The following is a 20,746-nucleotide window of genomic DNA, read 5'->3' on the forward strand; positions in this document are numbered from 1 at the left end:
GAGAAGGCTTTAACAGGGGGGCAGTTCCAATACATGGGAATGGAATCTGTAGTACTTGATTTGCATTTAGGGCAGGTTGTGTCCCGGGTAGGGTCGAACTTGGCTGCTTTGTGTGGCGTTATGTGATTTAGGATTTTAAATTGGATTAATCTAAAATTGGAGTTGAGTGAGATAGATTTGGTATGTAGGCAATATTTGGTCCATATGGTATCCTCAATGGTGATTCCGAGGTCCCGCTCCCACTTTTGTTTCCTACAGTTTTTGGACGGAGTATGTTCTAGGGCTGCTCAGTACAGACTGGATATCGTACCTGTAAAACCATCTTGTGACATAGTTTCCGTTATAAATTGGTGGGACTCGGGGGCGTCGGGGAATGTGGGTCATTTTCCTTTACATGCCGCTTTCAAGCAGTAGTATTGTAATGTCGTGATGAGCCCTGTGCCCACTTTATCCTGGACAACCTTCAGTGTGGCGAATTTGCCCTCTGGATATAAATCCCCTAGTCCCATTTCCTTATCGGGGTCCCATTTCCTCTGCAGTGCAGTGTCGAATGTGGGTTCTAGATCCGGGTAGTGCCATAAGGAAACATACGGCCAATACGGATTCTTCCATCCCACCCTTGAAAACAGGGTGGACCAGGCTCTTACCGTTGTGGCCACTGAATCTATCTCCTTAATATTCCCTTTAGTTTTTGTAAACTGCTTCGCCTGTATGTTGGAGGGGGCAGCTGCAAACTTTTCTGCCGTACATGAGCCCGTGGTTCGACTGTATCCGCCCAATATCTAGCCAAGTGTGCCTGTGCGGCATAAAAATATAATGTATAGTCTGGAGCCGCCAGTCCTCCGGTTTCATATCTTTCGCACATCTTTTGCCAGTTGAGCCTCACCGTTTTCCCTCCCCACACGAAGGGGGTGGATAATTGTTGCAGTTTTTGGAAGAAGTCCCTTCCCGGCCATATGGGGATACCACAGAACAAGTACAACAGTTTATGGACCACAACCATTTTGAGCAGGGCTACCCGTCCATATAGGGATATGGGCAGTGCACGCCATATTTTGAGTTTTTGTTCCAGAGTATGTAGGTATGCCTCGTGATTGTTTGTGTAGAGGGTCTGTCTATCCGTGGCCATTATTATACCCAGGTAGCGTGCGGAGGTGGGGGCCCACTTTAATCCCACTGTCACCTGTGACTGTGTAGAAGTTGGCGTCAGCGGAATGATCTTGGACTTGGTCTGGTTTATCTTGTAGCCAGAGTAGCTTCAGAACGTGGATATTTCCTGCATGATAGGGGGCAAGTGGGTCTCAGGGTGCCTGACGTATATCATTGTGTCGTTGGCGTATAACGAGAGGAGATGTGAGGACCCCATGATGTGGATGCCCCTCCAGGTATGTTCATGCCTTACCTTGGCCGCCATCCCCTCTATCGTAAGGGCGAATATGAAACGGGATAGTGGGCAGCCTTGCCGGATGCCTCTCCCTAGTGTGAAGGATGATGATATAGTGTTGTTTGTCCTGACCACTGCAGTTGGTGTCTTATATAGCACTCGGATGTACCCTATGAATGTCAGCCCAAACCACATTTTGACCAGGATCGAGAACATAGTTCCATGAAAGAGAGAAACTATTTTTCGGCGTCTAGGATGACTGCAGCAGCTTTGGCATTGGAATCTAGTTGCGAAGTAATGGCAAAAAACCTCCACAGAGTGCAGTTGATCGAGTTGGGATAAATCCCGACTGATCCGTGTGGATTAGTTTATTCATGCACGGGATCAGGCGGTTCGCCATCGCTTTGGCGTATATTTTTGTGTCCGTGTTACTTAGAGATAGGGGGTGATAGGATGAAGGGTCCTGGGGGGGGGGGCTTGTGTGGTTTAAGCAGGACAGTTATCACTGCCTCTCTCATGGTGTGTGGCGATATTCCTCTCTCGAGCGCCTCCTCCCATACTTCCAGTAGTCTAGGGGCCATCTCAGATTTGTATACTTTATAAAAATCAACAGGGATACCGTCCGATCCCGGTGCCTTGTCTGCCCGTAGATCCGCTATGGCTTGTTCGATTTCATCTGACGTCAATGGGAGGTCCAACAATGCCCTCTCCTTCTCCCAGACTGGGCAACGGGATGGAGTCTATGTATTCTTCTGGAGACGTCTGTACCGAACCTGGGGAGTCGCAGATGCTGGTAATTTGTCTCACTCCCTGCTCAGTTTTGATAAGGATCGCCATTAATTTCCTGGCCTTGTTCCCATCTCCGTATCTCCTTGCCCGCATAGGCTGTGTTAAGTGATACAATTCTCTATCGGCCAGGCATTTGAATTTGTCCATATGATCCTGTATTTTCAGCAGGTGTTCTCTCCCATCATTATTGGGTCGCTGGATCTCAAGGTCTCGTAGTTCCCATTCGGTCCGGGAAAGTTCCTTCCTTATGTCTCTTAGTATGCCAGAGGATGTCCCCATCAGTTGGCCTCTCAGCCAAAACCTTGAATGATTCCCATACTGACTGCAGGGTCTGCACTGATCTTTCATTTCGAGTAAAGAAATCTTCTATTTCTGTGCAGAGGGGTTCTATAACTGATTCGTCTTTCAGCAGGTCTGGGGGCATGCGTCAGTTTCGGGTCATGGGAGTTACATTTCTCGGCATCAGCTGCAGGAAGACCGGGGAGTGGTCCGACAGTGTACGCGGAAGGATAGCACACTGCTCTACCTCAGTGATCAGTTCAGGGGTGCATAACCGGTCGTCGATCCTTGAGCTGGACCCATGTGCTCTGTAGTCGAATGTATATTCCCTTAGTTGAGGATGTAATTGTAATTCTGCCATCGAGGAGTAGTTTGAGGCAACTTTAACTGGTCCCAAGCTTCTTGCAAATGTGTTGTGATCTTTTTAGTGGCGTGTGTTTCTTGTAGGAGGAGGATATCTACCTTGTGTCGATTTGCGTATGTTATTATTTTCCTTGCCTTTATCAGGTGTGCCAGGCCCCTTATGTTCCAAGTGAGTAACTTAACTCCTTGTCCCTTTATTGACATTGCGATCGATGTCATAGTCTTGCCATAGCTTGCGTTTTATTCCTTGTGGTGGCTTGCTCCTTGTATTTCTCCCGTCAGTGTTTTTGTTGTTTCCATACCTTCCTTGCTAAAATTAGTTTCCCATGTCAGTGTATTCCATCTAGCATCCTGAATTGTGAAGCAGCTTGTCCCTTCCAAAATGCGGGAAACGGGCCCTCTAACACCCCCCTCACTATCCCCCCCAACTGGACAGTGTAGATCCCATTTTAAACTTCAACGTTTGAGAAAACTGTCGGGGGGCTCTGTTTAGGTAGTCTGACCTTCTCCCTCTCCCGACCAGATTGGTCCGATGGCCGCCACACCGTTATTGTGTGAATCCATATGGCATGTCTTCAAGAGTTCGAATCGGGTTGTGAGTTCTTATCCTTCTGTGGTTGCGGGATGTTGAGTTCAATGTACCCCATGGCCTCTTCTGGGGATTCGAAGAAATGTGCCTTCCCACCGTGCTGAAGGCGTAGCTTGGCAGGGAATAGCATCGCGTATGGGATGGATCGTGCCCCGAGTGATTTCATGACCTGGTCGAAGGTGCGGCGTGCGGACTGCACTCTGTTGGAAAAGTCAGGGTATATGTGTATCCTGTTAGAGTCATATTGTAGAGTGCCCTTTTTTCTAGAGAGGTGGAGGATCATGTCCCTGTCCCGGTAATTAAGAAGGCGAGCGATGACTGTGCACGGTGGTGCCCCCGGTTTAGAAGGGGACAGTAGGGTTCTGTGGGCTCTTAAGATTAAGAATTGTTGTGAAAACTGTGCCTCTGGGAAAACGGTGCGGAGCACCTCCTCTAGGTACACCTCCATTGCGACATTGAGTTGCTTTTCTGCCAGCCCCACGACTCATATTGTTACGGCGAGACCTTGATTAGAGGTTGTCGCACTTCATTTGTACCTGGGCTAGGTTCTTTCTGATGGTTTCAATGTCCTTGCCATGGTTCATCATGACGTCCTCTACCGTGCTAATGCGACCCTCTGCCTCTGCCACACGCGTGTTCACCTGGTGTAGGTCCACTTTAATAGATGCCATTGTGGTCCCCATATCGTCCAGTTTAGAATTTACAGCCGCGAAGCCAGCTTGGAGGGATATCATATATGAATCTGTTGGGTCATCTGTCGGGCGCTGAGGTGTTGATTGGCTGGCTTGTGGTATCACCTCACTCCTGCCCTCTTGAGCAGTATTCGCGTACGCATCCATGGGACCTTTGTTTGCTTTGCTGCCTCTTGGCGTATCTTATGCAGTAGTTATGCGTCGGCTGGGCTGCAGGGCCCAGGGCGGACAATGTTGAAAGGTCTCAGGAGTTTGACGTCTCGCTTGTAGGGCTATTCTGGCGCAGGTAATGTTCTGCACTTCAGACCTGCCTGGTACCAGCTTTGGGGGGTGATGGTTAGCCCCCTGTCCTGTGAGGCGTACACTGCACAGTGCTTGCCCACCCGGGAGCTCAAGCTAGCAGGTACAAAAACGTAATTGTCTACTGCGGTCGGTTCTATGGAGCACCCCGTGGATGGGCAAGTGAGTTCCGCCTCACGGCTACCCCAAATTATGGCCATGCACGATAGTAGTTGGGCATAAGTTGTGGTCCCAGTTGGATGCATTTGGTGTAGAGTGCTGTACCTCTATCTCCGGACTGTTCCACCTACCTCGTGGCTTGAGCGTGGGTACTGATGAGTGGGGGGGCTCACCCTCGACCCAGCAGGCCAGTCGCTCGACAACAGCGCACACGGCAGCAGCCGTGGAGGGGGACGCCTTCTCAGCCCGCCTCCTACTATTAGTCCGTGATCACCAATGTAGTGTTGAAGTATGATGGATGACAAGGGGGGAGGGGCCACCCCCCTAGACCCAGCAGGCCGGCCTACTCGCACACAGCGCACAAGGAGGCTGCCGGGGTGGGGTATCCCCTTCCACCTGTTGTCTGATGCCGGGTAGTGCTCCCCACCGCTGTGCCGGGGTGTGGATGATGGTGGGGGAGGGGCTCACCCCTTATCCAGCAGGCCGACACAACTAACCGGTGCGTACACCGCAGCCGCCGGGGTGGGGGAAGCCCTCTCCGCCCGCCGACGCCTCAGAGCACCGGTCCCCGCTGGTGGTTGGAGTTCGGATGGTAGCGAGGAGCGAGGCCTTCCCCCAGGTCCCGCAGGCACATCGCTCTCCCAGCTCACACACGGCCGCCGGGGCGGAGGAGTCCACTCTGCATGCCGCTTGCTGCAAGACAATGGTCCTCTTCCTCCGAGGGAGGCTTCTGCCGTCCCGCCGTGGTTTTCCCGCACCTGATGACTGTTGCCGGTCTTCGCTGCTGGAGTCCCATGGCAGCAACCTCGGCGCTCTGGCAGGTGTCTGTTGGGCACACGTCACCTCTCTGCTGTCAGGTCTCGGAGGGGGAGGGGAGTGCAACAAGGCTCCCAGGAGACCCGCGCATATTTCGCCACAGTGTTTCTTTGTGGGTATACGGAGTTAGATGGCCCCAAATGTGTCAGCAGATGCTTTAGAAGTTCAGCTGCACAATCCGCCGTCTTGCAAGTGCCCTTCCACTCTGGATTTACAGACTATTAGTTCGGATTTGCTTTTAACGGCGCAGCTACACAATCAGGCAGCCATTACCGTCGGCGTCCAACAGCGCCCCCCTGTTACACTCACCTGGTATCCACGGGGACGCCACCCAGCCAGTTGGTTGTTGGTGCCCTTCCCAATGATTCCCTGGTGTGGTCTCGGTGTCAATGGGATCCGCTTTGAAATGAAGACTACATTAGGACTGGGCGACTAAGGTAAGTTTTCCCCCACCTCCCTTGTGTTTCCAGCCCCTCCAGGTTCTCTTCTCACCTGGTTGTCGGAATCGGTGGGCTCTCCGTCCTGCTCTCTGGGCAAGGGCGCGTTGTTTTTTGTGGGCACGGGCGGTCCAGTTACTTCACTGACTGCTGCCCTTGTAGTGTCTTTCAGGTAGGTCTTATTGCGATTGATGGTGTCGTAATTCTTGCATGCCTTTTCTCTGTTCTAAATGTCTCTTTTTTATCTCCCTAGGAGCGCGGAGTGTCCGCTTGGAGAACTGGATATGCTGGTTCTCACCGGGAGGTGATAGCGCGCTATAGCGCTATGATGCGGTAAGGAGTCGCTTTGCGTAGCACAGCAATGTCTTGTCCTCACTGACCTGTGCTTTTCTCTTTTCGTAGGTCGCAGTGAGTTCCCAGCGCCGATGGAGTTCCAGAGCTATGCCGGCCGAAAAGCAACCAACCTGGTAAGTCTTTAAGCGCTTGTACGGTCTCCACTACCTCCTTTAATGATGTCTTTCTCCTTTTTTCAGGTCCTTCGATCCAGGCGGTGCACTCCACCAACAGAGCTGCCCAGGAGCTGCGAGCAGTGAAGGATGATGAATGTAGGTAAGATTCTGCTGCTAACGATGTCCTTGGTTTTTCTGCAGGTCCGGAATTCAGCAGGCTCGTGAGAAAGCTTGACACGGTGAGTGCCACGTTGCTAGAAGCAAAGTAACGCGAAGCGTGTTGTCTTGTTTGGGTGTGGTTTAAATAGCCACTGTAAAGTAGTCCAGGTAAAGTAGTCCCTAGGCCACCACACCCAAAACACTAGACCGCATAGCTTGGTTCTGCGAACCAAGCTATGTGGATGCCTCCATGTTGGCTGAAAGCCTAAAAAAGTAGTTCCTCAAGCAGATGTCTTTCCTTACTGATGAGCCTGGCGCCAAAGGCGCCAGGACTGGCCCCAAGAGGGCCTGAGAAGTGGATGCCAGGCCGAATTAGTGAGCTGAGCTTTGATTCCACCTGGCCAATGGGCTTGCCAGTGGGGATCAGGGCTGAGGGTCTTGACACCCCCTGATGCAGACAAGTCTTGTTTTAGTTCCTGTAGAGGTGTTTGACAACAAGATGTCTTTCATATTCTAGACATGTCTCACAAAGCTGGTATCAACATAATCCTCCTATCGCTGGGTGTTGAGTAGGAGTTTGATTGGGTAGACTGGGGCTTCATAATTGTGGTCTTCTAGAAATGTGGATTTAGTGTATCCATGATTAGAATGTTCCAAGCAAACTACCAAACAGAATGAGGATGGGCAAAAACAGGTTCATGTCCAACCTCTCTGGTCTTCATAAGGGCAGCCAACAGATGACAGCATTTTCCCTAGTGTTATCCATAATCATGCAACCCTTCAAGGCCCCCATAAGGTAGTGAAAAGCTATTTGTGCCATAAGATGAGGAGAGGAAACACAAACCATGCCTCCTCACTGATGAATGAATCGGGTCTGTGGTGAACCCAGAAACACTCCCTTCCCTGAAATATTGAAGGAGACAAGCGTTGTAAGAGACATCAGGATTTAAGGTTAATTTAACAAAATTTGAAATCCTCCATCTGTCCCTCTCTAACAAGGTTGTGGCCAGTGTAAACCTAGGATTCTCCTTTACTTATACCTAGATGTTTTCCTGATCAAACTTTTCTCAAACCTTTACAATACCAATTTCCCGAGCTTGTTTAAAAAGATTTAAAAAAGGACAGACCTAAGTGGACGTGCCTTTAAAGGGTCTGAATGGTGAGGATCACCATCACTAAAATTAATATACTGCCCTGCCATTTTTCTTTTAAGCTCTGTAGATACGGATTACAAAAGCAGACTTGGCAAGGCAACAGAAATCGCTTCTATGGTTTATATAGCGAGAATGCAAACCGAATTCTGTCCACTCTTACGTTTTCTGTGCAAGGATTTTGGAGGTGTGGAAGGAGGGTAAATACGAAAAAGCATGGCTATTCATGAAGCCGGTTGTAACTGGATGCCTTACGTGGAAGCAACTGTGGCCATTTCATTCTTGCATACCTTGCTCGGTTTACATTTATCCGATCACTAAATTATCATTGGAAGTATGCAATCATATTACATGTATATGGAGGGGGTGGGGGCAGCTTACTTCTTCCTTGACAACTTTTTGGGCAGTCCAACCTTTACCCGGGTATAGACTAGAACTCATTCGGGCCAGTGGTCACAGACAATTGGGAGCTTATTTCTGAAGAATTCCAACATATGTTTCCCCCAAAGTAAATCAAACTATGGCCAGGTGGAAAATGACTCCAGCTAAGGGACTGAGCATTGCATGGGGAAAATAACCGGAAGAAGCTGGACCTCTATAACTCTTTAGAAGTATTCTACAAACATTTAGTTCTGCTCTTTACACACACATATTGGAACTGCAGCAGACACAGAGAAAAGCGTTCCAGGTCCTTCTTCCAAGTTGCACACAATGTATGTCATGAGAGGTGATGGACACTTAGAGGCTTCTGGTTGGCAATTCATTCCTCCATTGTGTAGTGTATCCGATACCAGATAATCCAGTTTCTTCCTATGGGTTTGGTTGGTATGCCCTACATCAAATCTGTTAGCAGCAAAATGGAATAACGCAAGAGGGGACTCGCTCATCAATCTCACACGTTTGACTAGTATCTGGGATATCCACAACATGCAAAGATTTAAATACATTCTTGGATGTACTGCAGTTCAATTTTATACAGCATGGGTCCCCTTTTGTTCTTTGTTAATAATGTTTTTCTGAACTTAATGTGCTCCACCAGACTGTTCTCTAGATGGTCCAACTCAAAGAGGCTATTTAGATTTGTGTACGTTCTTGGCTTTACTGCGGGGAGACTAGGGTAGGTAGTTATTGAAAAAGGAGATTTCTCTTTTTAGAACTATCATTAAAAATGCTAATACAATCTTATTGCAAACAAATTGGAGGGGATCTTCAGTGGGATGCACTTCGATATAATAATTAAATCAATATGCTTAAAACCAAGCTGTTTGATTAATAGATCTACTTTCAAAGTCCTTAATGTATTCAGAGTGTTATTAAAGCTGTTTAATTCACTGTGATGGGCCTTACCAATGTTACAGCAGTACAGAATCCTTAAAGGCAGTGCAGATTAGGGTGTGTACATAGGTTGTGAAGTTGTGTGCATTGCAAAATTATACTTGGAGAAAAGACCACTGGCATTACCGGGCCAAACATGTCTCATTGGTCTGCTTGGGGTGGGGAGAAAAGAAAAACACGCTTCACATGCTGGAGTAGATGTGCGGGGCGAAGTTCGAGCAGAGTTACTGCAGTCTGGCAGTGTGTGGCAGATCAGGCAGTGTTTCTTTAGTTTCTACAGCAGGAGGAACGAGAGTACAAAGACTCGGCCCCAACGCAGAGTTTGAGCAGAGTTGCTGCAGTCTGGCAGTGTGTGGCAGATCAAGAAGTGTTTCTTTAGTTTCTACAGCGGGAGGAGCGAGAGTACAAAGACTCAACCCCAACGCGGAGCATTCGCAGAGTTCGAGCAGAGTTACTGCAGTCTGGCAGTCTCCAGCAGTCGCCAACAGTTGCCGTCGGGTCTTCAGCAGTCGAAAGGCTTTCACCTATCCTCCACACTGTGGGTGAGGTTACACTTGTCTTGTCATCTTCTAACCCATCAAGCTTTTGAAAGCATTTTATCTTTGAACGGCTCCATTCAGTTTTGTGTCTGTGAAGAATACACAGACCACTGCCAACAACTATTACACACTGGGTACCAAAGCAAAACAAATTCCTCTACCCCTGGAAAACCTGGACATTGGAAATTTAGCAGCATATTCCCTTTGCGTGTTACGTGGGGTGTCTGTGGGCCTGGTGCCTTTGAGCCCCCCCATCTTGCCTCTCCCTTTTCTTCCCTGAAGGGGTGACTGTCGGCTAGCAAGCCTTTGAACCCCTTAAGAGCACCCGCCTCTTTTTTTAAAAAACTGGTCTGAATGGATCTGAGGAGTGGCATTAAAACTCTTCTGGCTCCGCAACCAGAGGAGTTGGATGCTTCAGCGGCACTTCAGTATACTATAAAGCTACCACTCCCTGCCTCACCTGATAAAGAGGCCTCATCCTGCGGTCCTGATAACAATGCGGCTAACATTAACAATCTAGTAGGGGAGGGGGAGGGGCAGCGTCAAAATGGAAGTCAACCTCAAGGCCACCAAGCTGATAAGCTTGTACTTTTTAAAACATGCAAAAATGAATTTGCTTGACTCTTACGACCCCTCGACCTCAGGGGTGACAAAAGAGTTATTGGGCCGCTTATGACCCGAGCACAACAATTGGCACCTACAATGGACATTGATTTGACATCTGCAGATGAATTGGGACGCCCACATTCTGGACAAGATAAATACTTTTTTCTCAACACCCCACCTATCTATTCGGAAGCACAAGACACTGACTCCGATTCCGATCCGGGTTCTTCCATTACTTCCTACGAGTCCACGGTTGCGCTTGCACAGCAAAGGAGGTGGTCACAGGCAATAAAAACCTTAGACCCCTTCTCAGTAGGGGCCTCTGACTCAATTACCCTCTGCATTGTCCACAAGGCTGTCTGGGGCCTCGATCCAAAATACCATCAGCTATCCATCTGCAAATACCTCCCCTCTCGAGCTCTTCACTCCTCTACCTCTAACTTTCTCAGGGTCAGCCGTTTTTCAAATAAATGAGCTGGGGGTAGATCTCCATCTGCGGCTGGGGCCTCCCTCTAGAACAACCTCCCTGCCACTCCAAAACTCAATGAGAACCATCTGCGGGTCAGGAAGCACCTCAAGACCTTCCTCTTTGCTTCTGCCTTCGCTCCCCTTTCCCCTGCTGATCTGTTCGCTCTTGGCACCGTGCACCTGGCCACCCTCTGTCCTCTGGGCCAAGGTACATGCTCACCCTGCCACCCTCCAGCACTGGGGTCTGTATCTGTACACATACTGTCCCCCCCTTTTACTTCCTGCACTAATCAGACCTACCCTGTCTCCTGCCTTAAACCCAGCACTTGCCACTTGCTGGCTGCACTACCACCGTTTGTTGCCTCTATTATTTATTTATTTATGTATTATTATTTATTCTGTTTCTCCTTTGCTCTGCACTTTCCACTTCTCCCCCTCTCCCACGCAATTGCGCATTCTCAATGTCACTGGGCCTAGTAAGATCGTTGTTTTTGTTCTCCCGTTCCCCTTCTTTTGCCTTGTCACGCTCTGAAACCCCAATGAACGAGCATAATATAAATAAAATATCAATTCAATTCAATGATTACCAAGGTAAACCAGGTCCTGAGTGCTCTACTCTCCCTCCCTCTTTGAAAATCTACAAAGGGACTCAAATGCACATGCCCAAAAATCGGACCTAATCTGGGGGAAAGTCCATCCATGCCTGAATCGCATCCAACGGGTTACCATAAACCTTGTTCTGACAAACCCCTGAAAGGTTCTAATCTTGGAGCTCTAACCAAGGAACAATATATTTCCTCCGAACAAGTTAAACATTAGGCTGCAGCGTCTAAGACCAAAGATCCGGTTCAAGGTCCAACGGTCAAAGTACAGAGCAGTGTCACGTCGAAAGCGTAAAGCAAGAGCAAAGTTTCTTCAATAAAATCTAAGAACATGGATCCCATGAAGGTTCCGAACTCTTTTGCCAAAGCTTTTTTCAATTCAGTGTCCTTTCCTAGGGGGGAGACTCCCAACAACCATCTACCCTACCAGTTCAGTGAACTCTTCTACGCAAGCTGACCCTACTTGTCTGGTCTCGGTTGACAATACTAGTGCAGCCTCATATGTGAGATCCCCACTGGCACTCACCAAGTCATCAGAGTTTGCCAAAGTGAGACTGGCCGCTCCCATCTTAACAGATAGACAATCACAGTGTGACCTTCCGTTGCTACCTTTGGACGTGGTTCAGAGGGGCATTGGAGGAGTATCCCAAGCTCAGAAGTTTCCATGTCGCTTCCAGACCCACTCCAAAGTTTAGGGGACCATCTCTGCCCATCAACGATCAATGAGGCGTGGGCGTAGGGAAATCAGTTCAGCTGATTAATCGGGGGGAGGGAAGGAGTCTGAACAACGGCTCTATGAAGACCAAGAGCCCCCTCACTGTTCTTTGTACCAGCAGAGTGTAGAGGGGAGGGGGTTCGACAAGAGCTTCCCTCTCACCTGGATCAGTGGTGGCAAGTAAGGGGGTGGGGGAGACCAAAATTACACAGGAAGATCCGACTTTTACCCCTCTTCTCTTTATCCTTCACAAGGCAACATGCCAAAAGTATCACATGTTGACAAGGGTCCCAATAAGTCATCTGACGTATGGTTGAGGGTCTCTTGTGCAAAATACGAAAGAGGTTCTTTATTTTGAACCATAGTGGATTTCTAAAGCTTCTTTCGCAAGTCCCAAATCTGAAGGCCATCTCATCAGTAGACAGTGAGCATTTTATTTCCCCATAGCGAAAGAACAGATGTAGTTGTGTTAACACTCGTTTCACAAATGGTATAAGATTTGGTACTTGCTGAAAATGATTTGCTGCTTTCCCTGGGATTTGAATGCTCTCCTGATGCTAGTGGAAGGATGTCTATCCTTCTCGATCACCCAATGGTAAAATGAGGGATGTACCATCGCACTCTATCTGGATTCCCCTATGGGCAGACGGGTCTACTCTCAACTAGGCACAGAGTGGGAGTGGAAACGTTTGAGCCTGATCGCAGCGATCGAAATTGGCATTTCAAAGCAGATTACAACTCAAATTATTCAAGGTACAGCACGGAATACTGAACCATTTAATGTCCTTTCCTGGAACAGTTGTGGGCATATTCATTTATTTACAAACACGGATCACATTATTATTCATATCCAAGAAACCTGGCTAATTGAAATACCAGTAGTTGATGGTTATGTTACTTTTGCTTCCCCTGCCACCACAGGCCTTAAGGGACTGCCATCGGGCGGTTTAGTTACTCTCATAAAAAAAAGACAGCTGGGTTGACTATTGACAATGTGGTAATTGCAAACAAAAATGTTTACTAGGTGCACAAATCTCCATGAAGTGGGATGGAAAATATCCCAAAGTGCTATTGTTGAACATTTATTGGCATCATAAATGATCCACTATTCAAGCTATTTTGGAGGAGGTTGTCAACCTTATTTCAGGTTGGTTTGACAGTTCTAGGGCGGGCTGTATTATCTTGAGTGATGATTTGAATTCCTTCTGTTTCTCAGAAACAAACCTCTCTACCGGTCCAGCCCGGCATCCCGCCCCCTGCCCCGAAATATCATGCATGGAAAACAATGGCTCGACTACCTGAAATTGTTGGGTCTTCTTCGTTTAAACGGTTCGGTGCAGGGTGACACACAGTGCCAGAGCACGTGGGCCAAGGGGTCGAAACAAGCGACCCTCTACAGCACATATGTGGACAGGTACCTCTTCCATAAGTGGTGGTTTCTTAACGTTAAAGCCACAGAGCTCAGCAATCACGAGGTGATCATCATGACGTTTGATCAGCCAGTGGTCAGGGTAAGGGGTTCCAACCTCCCACCAGTCTCGGCTAATCAAGGGGCCAACTTAATTTCCTGGAACTCACTACACTGGAAAATCCTTACCTTCAATGTAAACCACTTTGATTCCTATCTGTCCAACCTACTTGATAAAGTCTTTGAGAGAAGTAAAGTTCCCTCCAGTAAACATCTCCATCTTTTCGACCAGGGCATGTTCATGAGTAAGTGGGAGATGAGGGCTAAAATAAGAAAAATCAAGAGCAACCCCCTTGCCGATCTATACTCTCAGCTAGGGGTGATTAAAAAGGAAAGACAACTCTATCGCCATTGGTGTAGACAACGTAAACTAATCCTTTACCAGAATGACGCTAAATGTATGATGGACGCTTTGAGTCAAACATCTTCCTTCAGGAGGCTGATAAATCTCTTAGATAGTTATTTGCAGTTAAATCAGATAGGCGAACAGCATTGGGTCTCTTAATACCAATCCAAATTTGGGTCCACTAAGACTCTTGATTCCCCTTTTGTCCTCCAGCAGGTCTTGAGTGCGGATGCGTGGAAAATTCCTATTGATTTTGAAGAAATAACTGAAATTATAAAGGGCAGTAGTAATTCAGGGGCCCCTGGGCCCAACAAGCTTTCAAATTTGCTCTACAAGAATGACCCAGCTACGTGGGCCACTATCCTGCCTCTTTATTTTAGACAGATCGTAAAAATCAAATAGCCAACGAGTTGGCAACTGGCCTACCTGATCCCGAGCAACAAGCGTGGCGATCGGAATAACCCATAAAACTATCAACCTATTTCAGTGCTGGACGCTGACAGTAAAATCTTTGCCTCAATGCTGCTTAAACATATAGACGCTTGGTCTGTTGAATCGGGCCGGTTAAAAGAATAGCAGACCGGCTTTCCAAAATATACACAGCACTAACCTAAATGGCCTACTACTGAAATATGTCAAAAATGTGGCTTCGATAGGCTTGGTATGTTGTCGGTTTTGATCTCACCTCGGCATTTGACTCTGTGAACAAGGGTCTCTTATGGAAGAAGTTGGCAGGATGGAACATACCGAGGGGCCTTTAGAGACAGATTATTGCCCTTCATGTAAGTCCAAAATTAGGATCAGACTGAATAGAGGGGGAGTTGTATCCTCCCCGATCAACACCATTTTGGTGTGTTAAACAGGGGTGTATGCTGGCGCCCTGAATTTAATTTATATACTTCCGAAGTGGTGGTCATTCTACAGAAGGCAGCTTTCGCATCCCGTAGCTTGAATAACCAGAGGCTGACCTGGGTGTCCCATGCGGAATACTTCCCTTTGTTTGATCCAGTCACTTAGATCAGAGGGAAGTTGGAGATTTATTAATTTGTATTATAAGATCCTCACTGCCGATGTTTCTACACTTGATGATGTTCGGGCCCATCTGCCTAATCGCCCTAATATAGGCCTGTTTAAGTTTCAGAAGGAATGCGACGATTATCTTGCACTGATGGGCTCTTCTCGCGAAGAAGTATAAATAGACCACAACACACTAAACACAGACTGATACTTTGGGATTGGGATCAAACGATCGATCTAGTACATTCTCTTGCTCATTTAAGCGCAGATCACAAGAAACCTGGTGTTGTGGCACCTTTTTTTTTATCAGTTTACCCATCAAGGTCTGCAAGAAATGAATTCTGCAGATTTCAGTGGAATCTTCTGCATACCAGGGAGAGACTGTTGGATATAAAATGATTAAAATGGGAGACTCCAAATGTAGGTTTTGTGAGGACGTCTTGATTGAAACACCAAGACATTTACTAATGGAATGTCCTTCTCTAAATGCCACCTGATGCAAGTATCCCAACAGACAATTTGTTAATGGTGTTATTTCTGATGAAACAGAAGTCTGTAACATATATTTTAGTTGCCATGAAACTTCTGACATAGTTGTAGTGGTGTTTTATTTTCAAACTCTTAATCTAGGTTAAGTTTGAAATATTAGCTGCATTAAGAATTTGTATCAACTCTTTCATTTTTCCCCAGGAACACTTTTTTTATCTGAGAATTTTAATAATCGTGTTAATTTTACTGTATATGTGTTTGACTGTCTGACATCTTGTTTTTTTTCTCTTTTTGTTTTACTCTGTTTGAAAGAATCTTTTTCTTTGTTCAAAGCTGCAAGTCAACCTAAACAATAAAAATAAAAATAAAATAAAAAGGATGTGTGGGACCAGTGTTAAGGTGGACAGGTGGAAGCACAGGTACAGGTACTTTGGCTCAAAATCATAACCGATTCATATACAGTTTCCAGTCCTCTCGCCACCTGGCTTAATATTCCATTATGATTTATTTTATTTATTGAACATTTGTATGACGCCTATACAGCAGAAAGTGTTTCCAGGCAGCACAAGAGAAAAGAGGGGAGGGGGGACATAGGAGAAAAACAACAGTAATGGTCCTACTAGGCTTTGTGACATTCAGATCGTGCAAGTGAGTATCAAGAAGTGAAGGGGGAAGGGGACAGGTAGGGTAAAGGATGGGAAGGGGAGGTGGGAAGAGGGAGAAGTTGTGGGGGTGGGGTTGCAGGGGGCTGGGCAAGTGCAACGGGGAGCCCATGAGGGCAAGGGCCAGGGGAGCCTATGTTAAGGGACTAGTGCAAGGGGATGGGAGGGCCAGTCTCAGAAGGCTTATCAGTGAAGGACAAGTGCTGGTAGGGACTGGACAAAGGAGATCCTGAACCCAGGGACTCATAAGGCATCCAGTCATAGCGGAGGAGGAGAAAGGAGGAGGAGAAGAAAAGGAAGGTCTTGAGGAGCTTCCGGGACTTGAGGAGATCCAGCTCAAGATGGAGAGGGGCATGGAGGACGTTCCAGAGGGAAGCTCCTGATGGAGAGAGAGATTTACCCCCCGCCCCCACTCTCTACTTGGAGGAATAACTGACCTGTAGAGAGTTGGAGCTAGAGGACCGAAGAGCTCTAGCAGGGGGTATTTAGGGAGAGAGGGAGTTCAATGTAGCACGGTCCCAAGTCACAGAAAGCCTGGTGGATGATGCAGAGGGTGTTGAATTTGATCCTTGCAACCACTGAGAGCCAGTTGAGAGATTTTCGAGCTGGAGAGATGTGATTTCTGGGCTTGAGGCGAAGGATACATCTTGCGGTCCTATTCTGGATTAGTTGAAGAGGGCGGCGTGAGGAGAAAGGTAGATTAAGAAAGAAGCTATTACAATAGTCAAGCCTTGAGAAAACCAGAGCTCTGGAGAAACTGAGTTTCTGGGGGAAGGTGAGGAAAGGGAGAATACCTCTGAGGAAGTGAAGCTGATAGTGGGCCTTCTTGGCAAGGTCAGCAATGTGGGTTGGGAAGGAGAGGAGTCAAAGATGACTCACATTTTCTGCCTCACAAGAGGGTGAGGGAAAGGGGCCTAAGATGAGCGGCAAGAGATTAGGAAGGAAGGAGGGAGGGAGTAGGGGTCCTAATGAGAATGATATCAGTCTTACTGGCATTAAGGCAGAGATTGTTAGGAGCACACCATGCCTGAATAGCAGACAGACAGTCTGGAATGAGAGAGGATGGAGAGGAGGAGGAGGAGGAGGAGGAGGAAGGAAGCTTAAAGGAAATGTGTGTGGTCAGTATAGCACTGGAAATTAGAGGATATGGTGGACATCAGGTGGGCAAGGGAGGCAAGGTATATATTGAAGAGTCATGGCAAAAGGATAGAGACCTGAAGGATGCCAAATGTCGAGAGTGAGATAGAGGAGAGTAATGGGCCCAGTTGCACTTGTGAGGGGCAGTTCAAGAGGAAATTAGTCTAGTGCCCGGTCCTTGATGCCGAGGGTATGACAGAGCCTATGTATGAGGAGGGAATGTCTGACCTTGTCAAAGGTGGAGGACATACCGAAGAGAATGAGAGCAGGAGGAGAGTTGGGATCGAGGTTTGGGAGCAGATCATCATGGGTATTCAGGAGAGCAGTTTCAGCGCCTCTGGGTGCTCTGAAACCAGACTGGTGGTCATTAAGGTAGCCAGCAGATTAAGTGTGATATATTAGTTGGGAGATGACCAACTGCTCAAGGAGTTTGACCAAGAAAGGGGTAGTGGAGATAGGGTGGTAGTTAGCCAGGCAGGAAGGGTCAGCGGATGGCTATTTTAGGAGGGGGTGCATAAGGGAGTTCTGGCGGAAGGGAAGGAGCCCAGTGGCAAAAGAGTGGTTACAGAAATCAGCCAGGGAGGGAGCAAGAGTGAGGCAATGTTGTCCTTGAAAGTTCTAGAGGAGCAGATTGTCTTGGTGACCTTATCAGGTGTAATGGGTGAAAAGGAGGAGAGTATGGGGCCTGAGAAGGGAGAGGAGAGGTGGAGATTGCAGTAGGATTGCCCAGTTGCTTACAGATTTTGAAAAGGTCAGCTGTGTTGTTTCTGCGTCCAGAGATGCAGGATTGTATATTGGCCCATTTCTCGGAGCAGATAATCTATACTGCCTTTGGAGCAGGTGGCAGGCCAGTTTGGCAGAGGGTGTTCTAGAAGTCAGCTACTTCTGTTCCGCAACTTTGCATTTGCGTTTCTATGAGGCCAAGTCCGAGTCATACCAACTATTGAACTTGGAAGCTGGCTTCATGAGGATCCACATGGCAGGGTCAAAGATGTAAAGGGTGTTGGAGATGGAGAGGTGCAGTTTAGCAAGAACAGAGTCAGTGTGAGAGTTAGTGGTGGGAGTTGGGGGGAGGAGAAGGCGGCAAAAGTAGCCGACACTCGCTGATGACTAAAACTACCCTGTGTGGCGAAGGAGAAAAGAACAGTGGCAAGTGCATTTACTTTATTTTATTTTTATAAAGATTATCACATTGGCATCCATGTTTTTCTCATGTGGGTGCTCATGGGGATATGCGTTCGCTGGACGGGGACTTAATTTGCATGGTGGCTATTACCTGGCAAGATGGCTGCCCAGTGAGCAGATGGCATCTAAAAATATCCATCGCAAGCTTAAACAGTGACTGTCCTATCTATTTCGAATGGATAAAATGCCCATTGTTGTTGGAACCCAGTTATAAATTGACTGGAACAAAACCAGACAGCTCAAAATTATCTTCGATACTTTCAACACAACATAACTAAATTAAGTCTTGCTCGATGACAGAAAATATTACCCTGTAGAATAATGTTATTTTTATTCATGAGAGAAAAATACCAATTTGTAGCTCAACAGGTAAACCTGATGTTAGATCATGCAGTCATAGGCATCACAGTTCATGCAAACAAAAGCAAGTTAGCTATGCTCACAGCCTAACAATGTGTACATGCACACGCGTGTCAGGCTAACTAAAAACAGGCAACCACATACAAAACATTCCATGCTATCAAGTAAATAGATAAACAAATTGGGATAGTTACTGCTACTGTGCTCTTTGCCTAGACATAGTCGCTTCAGGGTAGACCCTAAAAAGTAAGAGTACAAGATGAACAAAATTAGACATCGCTGAATTACAACAGAAGCAACGGATGTGCAAAATGAAGTCATTAAAAGCCATTATGCAATAGAAATTGGACAAGATTAGCAGTTCGGGTTGTTCAAACAATTGTCTACTGGTCAGCAAATACCATTAGTTTTTAAATAAATATTATGAGCCAAGAGTAACACTTGGTGTATGCATGCACAATTATTTTAGTTCCTCCTTTCATAAGACAAAATTGTAGTCTATTTTTATGGTCCTACCAATTGACAGTTTGGTTTTCCCCAAGTACAACCCAAGAGCTGTGTTAACACAAGCTTGAATTTCACCTTGCTTTCTAGGTTTCAAAGAAGACATAACAAACACGTGTGCCAAAATGCAACACATACTTGGTAAACACAACAATAGTGCATAAATATAGATTTGAAATAACCCAAGCAATTATCGTTGTGCTTGACTTTGAAAGGAATAGGCGAGTGCAGGAAATAACAAGCCACACTGCTGGTGGCATGCAGAATAGCAGCCCACGTGTGAGCAGAAGATGAATTTTGATGCCATTTTCACGTCTGCCTGTTCAGGATACACCCTGACAGATACAAGTTGAAATGGGGATGCCCTGAAAAGCCCATTGATGGACATACATGTTTATATATTTGTCTTTGTCATTTGTGGTAACTATATTATTTTCAATACATACCTTTTTTGTGTTGGTGATGGAAGCTACAGTTCTATTACATAAACCCCCAAAAGTGTAATTACTTAACATGAAAAAAAGAGATCTCTTATTACAGCAATAAAACATTGGAAACCTTCAGATATATTTAACAGGGAAAAAACAGTATTATAAGAATCCAGTATTTTATCCTGGAAAATACATCAGTATGAAATAAACCAGGAAGTGGATAGGTGGCTATTTTCCAAATAAAATGGATGGATCAGTGGCAAATGGTGTTTGAGATGGACATGATGTAGAATGGTTCATAGATGGGATCATAACTGACAAAATACAAATGCATAAATGCCATGCAAAATAGTGTAAATGTCCTCTGGGAGTTACGGGAGATGACATGCAAAGATATAAAAACAAGAAAGAAGAAAAAAAAATATATATATATATATATATGAGAGAGAGAGACACACACACGCGCATTTTAGAAAACACACACACATACACACACATTTTAGAAAACAATCAAAACCAGGATTATCGTTCATAGAGTTATCTAGGTGTTTGGAAAGGTTGATCGCCCTTTGCTCTGGAAGATCCCAACTGATTTCGGGATCGAGGGGCAACTCAGTTATTATCCAGCTATACACTCTGACAGTTAACATTGTGAGATGTGGAAGACCAGTTGAGTGTACAGAGGTCTTTCCAATGAATCAAGGTGTAAGAAAGGGATGTGTAATCTCTTCCCTTTTATTTTTAACCTATATTTGAATGGGGTGGAAAAACAACATCTTGCACTCACCATGGACATCCTGCATATAGGGCAGGAACTGATGCTATGTTTGGCATATGCGGATGATGTCATTCTGATGGGAAGGATCCTTCCCATCCTTCAACACCTACAAACAGCATATGTAACATTTAAGGTGGCTCATCAAATGCCAGTTAACAGCACCATATCACAGGTGCCTTTTACGAACAAGGGCACAAAAAAAGTCCAGATGCTATTTATAAATAAGATCGCTCACTCTTTAAAATGCTAATTTGCTTACTTATTTTATTATTTACTTAATTATGTTTTCAACTAGTAACCTATTCCCCACACAAGTGCAGCGAGTGGCTGCACTCATGAAACAAGCAAATACAGCCATTTTGCTGTTTTGCGTCAGCTCTGGTGGTAATTTGGTTTCACCGGCAAACAAAGTAAATCAAGCCAGTGGGGTAGCTCTATAGGCTTCTGCAGCATGAACTTTACCTTCTGTGCCCAGGTGGACTGACAGTAACGGAACATTTGAAGCAATGGCTGAGTCTCGAAAACCACTGTGGAACA

At 46.4% G+C, this 20,746-nt stretch overlaps 1 protein-coding gene across 11 annotated transcripts in view; it reads right to left on the bottom strand.

Moving 5' to 3' along the window:
- The window catches only part of WNK2 (WNK lysine deficient protein kinase 2), a 1,473,871-nt gene that overhangs the window by 161,245 nt on the left and 1,291,880 nt on the right, over positions 1-20,746 (bottom strand). For all 11 annotated transcript variants that reach the window (XM_069643592.1, XM_069643590.1, XM_069643588.1 and 8 more), the window contains one exon: positions 18,691-18,735. In XM_069643592.1, coding sequence (XP_069499693.1) covers positions 18,691-18,735 — 45 coding nt within the window. The remainder of the gene's footprint in view (positions 1-18,690; positions 18,736-20,746) is intronic.

Source organism: Ambystoma mexicanum, chromosome 2p (assembly GCF_040938575.1).
Source record: "Ambystoma mexicanum isolate Mex_15411 chromosome 2p, UKY_AmexF1_1, whole genome shotgun sequence".
Lineage (NCBI taxonomy): Eukaryota > Metazoa > Chordata > Amphibia > Caudata > Ambystomatidae > Ambystoma > Ambystoma mexicanum.